We start from the raw sequence: 6,730 nt of genomic DNA on the forward strand, positions 1-6,730 counted from the left end.
CAGCTTTTTCAAGGGCAACCCAGATAAAAAGCACCACTTGTGTCACGTCTCACACATAGTATTTTAGATCATTTAGTAGCGCTTTACTGCTAAATAATCTAAAAGCCGTATCTAATCTTCTAGAAGATTTCTTTCCTTATAGCATTTCTTAAGGCTCATCACCCACTGCCTTAGGGACCGAACACCTGGTCAAGCTGCATTTGTCCCTTAATTGCTTTATCACCAATGATTAAAATCCACCCGGGGACAGATAAATGCATTTTTAGATACACGCATTGGTTGTACGCGCCAACCACCTCGAGAAATCTCTCCCCGCCCTTCCGTGTATATCAGTGGCACGCATTAATTAGCCAGTAACGCCAGCCGCGTCTGCTGGCGGGGGTTTATGACTGTAGCGACGCCGCGTACTTGGTTGTGTACATTGAATGTATAATATACGCAAATATACGCAAATATACGCAGCCGAGCAATCTTTCGTTTATTAGTACCTATATCTCGAACATCAATACGGTGTATCGGCGCGTCCCAAATTAAAACGCACCTCTGGCATTAAATTCGACCCAACTTTGCTCAGCTATAAAACCCCATTGTGCCTGCCCTCTCCTCCCAAGTCCCAACCAAACCCTCTCATCCTCCTCAAATCATCCATCTCCTGGACAACCAAACCCTAGTTGAGAGAAACACATTTTAGTTGAGAGAAGAGAAGAGTATAGTAGTCTAGACCGAGTAGGATACAGCAGCCTGCCCTCGCCACCCCGACTGAGGGGCCCCGGGTTCAGAGGCACGTGCAAGGGTCGTTACCTCCCCGTAAAACAAAACCGCGACGCAGGGGTGAGGACTTCTCCTTTCTGCGATAGCTTCCTCCTTCTGACCACCAACACATCTCGCCCGCCCATGGTTTCCTCCCCTGCCTCCCCTAGGGAGGAGGATGGCGGCGGCGGCTCCGGCAGGCCCACGCGCCGCGCCGAGAAGAGGAGAATGCACGGCAGCACTGCCTCGCCGGAGCCGGCTTCCGCAGACAGGACGTCGCAGGTACGGGTCTCCCCTCCCGGATATTACATGCTTGTAGATCAGGCTATTATTATTCGATACCATGGATAGATTGTTTTCTTTCTTCCTCTGTTAGAGAAAAAAAACTGTTCTTGGTGAAAGTAAAGTCTCGTCCCTCTTGTTTGGTTCGGGAGCACTAGTACGGTTTCGTTTGATTGATTTCTATCATTATGTCTATCCATATGATTTTCCTCGTATGAACTTCGATGTATCGGTCATGCATGAATTCTAGGGCAATGCTAGCTGGTCGGATCTATGCAGCAATGAGATGGGATTTGTGGAGGGGATGTGTTTGATGCTTGTTCTTGGGCCTGGCTATAGATGGGAAAACATTGGTTGAATCACCCAACAAGGGGTGAGGGTTGGGGTGGGATTCGCGCAAATTAGAATTGTGGGGCGAGGTTACACAAGTTACTTGGATCCCCTGACCGATCTGTAAGCTGTTCTTACAATTGCGGGATCGAGAATCGGTCAGCGATTTGGATAGCGCGACCAGTGGGGATGCGTTCCTTAGTAATAATTGTTTGTGTTGATTTGCGAGGAAAATATCTAATGCTCCCAAAAAGATCATGTTGATTGTATAAATTGCGGCGCAGACTTTGAACAATATGGGCGGATCTGGCCTGCCCAAATTGGTTCATGACCTATTAGGGATACAACTTTTTTAGTCTGTCCCGATTGGGTACTTAGCAAATCCATGGATAAGATATACAAAGATATAGATCTCAACCTTGAAATGATTTTACTGAGTTTTCAACCAGTGACAAGATCTACGGATTAAAAAAAAATCATCAGGAGATTCCGATACATGAACAAAATATGATGAACCGTGCCACTGTTCAAATTACTTATTTTACATTTTTATTAATCATTAAGTTTGTAATTTGAGGTATAAATTTCTGCATACTATGAGGACATTAATCCTTTATTACTTTCTAATTAAGTGAAATATTAATCTGGAAAGTTGATCTTATGATGGTTACTCTTTGTCTCAGGATCTCCTCTCATCAAGGAGTTGCGAGGAAGACGGTGATGGAACTACAACTGTACGTGCTTGAAAGCTTTTAACTTCATTGCCACAAAGCTAGCATTCCATCCCCTACAATTACATGATTTTTCTGTGCCTAATTTGTTTGCCTCTTTGTCTTCAATTCATGGACAGACATGTGGAAAGTGGCACCCGGAGGAATCACACAGACCTGAAATTGGCGATGCTCCTGTTTTTACCCCAACTGAAGAGGTTTGTGGACTATTTTCTTCAGTAGCAGAACTACATTATGTGACATGCTGTTTTTGATAATAGTGTATAATCTTCTTTCACATCAGGAATTCGAAGATGCAATTGGGTACATTATGAGCATCGGTCCTCAAGTCGAGAAGTATGGAATTTGTCGTATTGTTCCACCGTCTTCTTGGAAACCACCTTGCCCTCTAAAGGAGAAGAGTTTTTGGGACTCTACAGAGTTCAACACCCGAGTTCAACAAGTTGACAAGCTTCAAAACCGAGAACCCACAAAGAAAAAAACCCAACCTCCAGTTCAGAAGAAAAGAAAGAGAAGAAAGAAACTTAGGTTTGGGATGTCTAGCAGGCGACCTAGCGCGAAAGACTCCGACGAGAAGTTCGGCTTTCAGTCTGGCTCAGATTTTACACTCGACGAGTTCGAGAAATATGCCGACGACTTCAAGCAGCAATATTTTGGAATGAAGGGAATTGATGAAATGTCTCTTTCTGAAATTAAAAGTGGCAAAAAAATTTGGCGACCATCAGTTCAGGAAATTGAAGGAGAATATTGGCGGATAGTTGTATGCCCTGATGATGAAGTTGAGGTACTTGATTGCTTATTTCTTTACATGTAGATTACGTTCTTATTAGGATTTTCATTTGTACTGATAGACATCACACTTTCTTGGCATAGGTGGATTATGGTGCTGATCTGGACACCGCAACGTTTGGTAGTGGATTTACTAAACCGTCTGTTTTAGACTCAAATAAGCAAGATCCATATAGTTCATCTGGTTGGAACTTGAATAATCTGCGACGACAGCCTGGGTCTGTTCTTTCATTTGAAACTGAGGATATATCTGGTGTTGTAGTCCCTTGGCTTTATGTTGGGATGTGTTTCTCATCATTTTGCTGGGTAAGATTTTTCATTGTTCTATTTCTCATTCATCTCGTAAAATGTGGATAATTAATATATAAATGTTGTTTATGGCTCTTATTCTCATATATCCTAATTTGTATGTTGCTGTAGCATGTGGAAGATCATTTCCTTTATTCTCTGAATTACATGCATTTTGGTGAACAAAAAGTATGGTATGGTGTTCCTGGTGATAATGCAGTGAAGCTGGAAGAAGCTATGAGAAGGAACTTGCCAAGACTGTTTGAAGAACAGCCTGATCTCCTGCATGAGCTGGTAACATTTTATTTTGTGTAATGGCCTAGTGACTCTGATAAAATGAACTCAATGTTTACAAAGTAACCTAGTTAAATGTTTTTTTGGAACTATAAGAGTTCATGCAAACTGGAAACTATTTAGCATGCTTCAAAAAAATCAAAGAGAACTGGAAACTATTCAGTACCATCGCATTATTCAGTATCATCGCATCCTTTTGATCATAAATTTTAGGAATTTTAGGACTCATAATGATTATTGCATTAATAGTAGGACAAACCATTCTGGCAGAGCTGTTTTTTATTGGTAATTTGTGCAAGCATGCAGCATAATAGTCAATATGCTCCTGCATTATAAAAATATATTTGCATCTTCACCCAGTTTCATTCTGAATTTTCTTTGTGCAGGTTACACAGTTATCCCCTTCTGTTCTGAAATCAGAAGGAATACCTGTCTACCGTGTTGTTCAGAATCAAGGCGAGTTTGTTCTAACACTACCGCGAGCTTATCATTCTGGGTTCAACTGTGGCTTCAACTGTGCAGAGGCAGTAAATGTTGCTCCTGTGGATTGGCTGCCCCATGGACAATGTGCCGTTGAGCTCTACAGAGATCAGCGGCGAAAGACATCAATATCACATGATAAGTTGTTACTTGAAACTGCACAAGAAGCTCTCACACAGCTTTGGATGAACCTTCAAAACTCTAAGACTGGTCAGAAAAAATATTTATGGCTTGATAGCCGTGGAATAAATGGAGTGTTGACAAGTGCAGTTCAGGTACTTCTTAATTCTTATAGGAATTTATTATTTGTCAGTTCTTACTCAAAGAAATTAAGTGTTACTTACACTTTTCATTCCTCATTTCAGACAAGGGTTAAAATGGAAGGTGCAGCACGTGAGGCAAATGCTCTTTTGCAATGTAAGAAGATGGATCAAGATTATGATTCAACAGACCGGGAATGCTTTTCATGCTTCTATGATCTCCATTTATCTGCTGTCAGTTGCCAATGCTCGCCAAATCGCTTTGCTTGCTTAAACCATGCAAACCTTCTATGTTCATGTGAACCGGACACAAAATTTGTGCTATACCGATACAGTATGGAGGAGCTGAATGCTCTTATTGCAGCTCTGGAGGGAGATGCAGCTGCAGTGTACCAGTGGAGACAGTACAATGCAGACTTAGTTTGCCAATCTGGTTCTATGCAGCAGAAGATTGACTTCAGTAAAAGCGCAGAATTATCTGGACCTGTAATAGATGCTGACATTGATTGCAGCTTTGATGGCTGCCATGATCTTGACAAGCCAGTGGGATATCCGAAAGAGAAGGAAGTTCAGAATAAATGTGTTGATCTGAACATCGAAGATCCATCAAGTAGTTGTAGAATAAAAGAAGAGCTAACCTGTAGTTCTAGCACAGAAAAGTTTGACAAGGACAAGATGGTCATCGATTGTGAGTCTCTGGGGACAAGTAATCCAACTAGTCATTCATTCGACCTATCATGTCCTCCTAGAACACCAACAGAAAATTCCACCCCAGCCTCCAAAGCTACTGAGAAACTGTTTGGTGTTGACATTGAATACGGCGTGGCCAAGGCTTTGCATTCCCAGGTTTTTCAAGTGGCCAAGCCTTCTTCAAGCCAATCTGATCAAGTCTCCCGGGCAACAATATTAAGGCATGTGGTTGAGCCACTTGACTATGGAACAGTGATGGTTGGCAAAAATTGGTGCAATCATCAAGCTATCTTTCCAAAAGGTACATGCACTAAATATTGCAATGAGTATTTTCATGGTGCATAAAAATGTTAAAATTAAGAGAAAATGGTGTCTTTGCAGGATTTAGGAGTCGAGTTACATTTCACAATGTACTAGATCCAACAAGGACATGTTGCTACATTTCAGAAGTTCTTGATGCTGGACTTCTCGGACCATTGTTTAGGGTATGTATGATTCCAAATACCTCCTATTTTCAGTCTTAAAATCATTTGCTTTCTTGTGGTAACATGCTGGTTTTCTTTCAAAATCTAATAACAGGTGGCAGTAGAAGAGCTTCCGGAGATTTCGTTTACTCACACTTCGCCAATTCAATGTTGGGACAGTGTGAGAGACAGGGTAAATGAAGAAATAAAAAAACAACACAGGGCTGGAAAATCCGGTGTTCCTGATCTATTATCCACCGATTCTGTAGACGGACTTGAAATGTTTGGTTTCTTTTCCCCACCAATCATTCAGGTAATTTTTCAATAAATATATAGGTTTTGTTTCTCTGAGAGGAGGTGGTCACTTCATTAGAACATGTTATGAATTTTACTAAGAAGCTCTTTGTTGTTTAACAGGCAATCGAGGCTCTAGATCCCAATCACAAGTGCTTAGACTATTGGTTGTCTAAGTGTACGCCTCCTTTGAAAAGACTCCCTTTGGAGTCTATGATGGCCGCAACAGTTGACGGCACTAATAATTCCCCCATAAAGTTACTTGGGGTTGATATTACCAGCAAGGAATCTGAACAATCCAGTTTCAGCAATAATTCCTGTGCTGAGGAGGTTAAACTGGGTAGGTTCCTGAAGAGGGCTGAACTCCCAGAAGACTCGGAATTAGTTGGCATGAATAAAGCAATTGACAGCAGCATTTGGAGTGGCAGCCGGCAATCTGCAGGATGAGATGAAGAATAATGTAGATAAATAGTGCTCTGAATAGATAAGCGATTTTAATAACTCATCCTAGAAAGCTTTTCCTTAGGGAACCATTCCATTAGAATTGAACCTAGAACCACCATTGATTTGCATTCTTATAGGATTGCATTCCCCTAAGCTTTAGATCATCCCGATTTATTCTAACTTGGCAACAAGTTATTTTACTCTCTGATAGTCTCCTGATTAGCCAGGTTCATGGTAACCTATTTAACAAGATGATCATTCAGTTCTCAAAAGTTTACATGTACAAAATCTTGTTGCTGGAAATTGCAGAAGAAATGAAGAAAATTGATTTGATTGCATGGTGCACTAGTGCCACTTCGTCTGTGATGGATACCCTTTTTCCGTCATAAAAAAAATGGATTAAGTGGACCAGACCACATTTCGTTGTTGCGTGGGAATCAGTCAGTACGTTTGCTTGATTTATTTATCCTTGATGATTTTGTTAATACCGCCAAATTATGATGGTTGATATAGTTTCTCAAGTGCGGCCTGTGGTACAGTTAAAAAAACATCATTCAAAGGCTCTTTGGAATTGGAAATGTTGAGGAAAAAGATTTTTTTTTTTTTTGAGTTGTAATCCACTGCTTTATTAAAC

General features: G+C 41.1%; 1 protein-coding gene across 1 annotated transcript; it reads left to right on the plus strand.

Annotated features, from left to right (window-relative positions):
• Window positions 1–846: 846 nt before the first annotated feature.
• LOC124649746 (lysine-specific demethylase JMJ18-like) lies at window positions 847–6,434 on the plus strand. The gene is given in 12 exon segments (XM_047189332.1): window positions 847–1,032; window positions 2,046–2,096; window positions 2,213–2,290; window positions 2,377–2,877; window positions 2,967–3,188; window positions 3,303–3,464; window positions 3,851–4,219; window positions 4,310–5,195; window positions 5,276–5,379; window positions 5,474–5,671; window positions 5,776–6,075; window positions 6,077–6,434. Coding segments are annotated over 12 exon segments (3,057 nt in total). The 5' UTR covers window positions 847–894; the 3' UTR covers window positions 6,125–6,434.
• The last annotated feature ends 296 nt before the right edge of the window (window positions 6,435–6,730 follow it).

The sequence above is a fragment of the Lolium rigidum genome, chromosome 4, assembly GCF_022539505.1.
Source record: "Lolium rigidum isolate FL_2022 chromosome 4, APGP_CSIRO_Lrig_0.1, whole genome shotgun sequence".
Lineage (NCBI taxonomy): Eukaryota > Viridiplantae > Streptophyta > Magnoliopsida > Poales > Poaceae > Lolium > Lolium rigidum.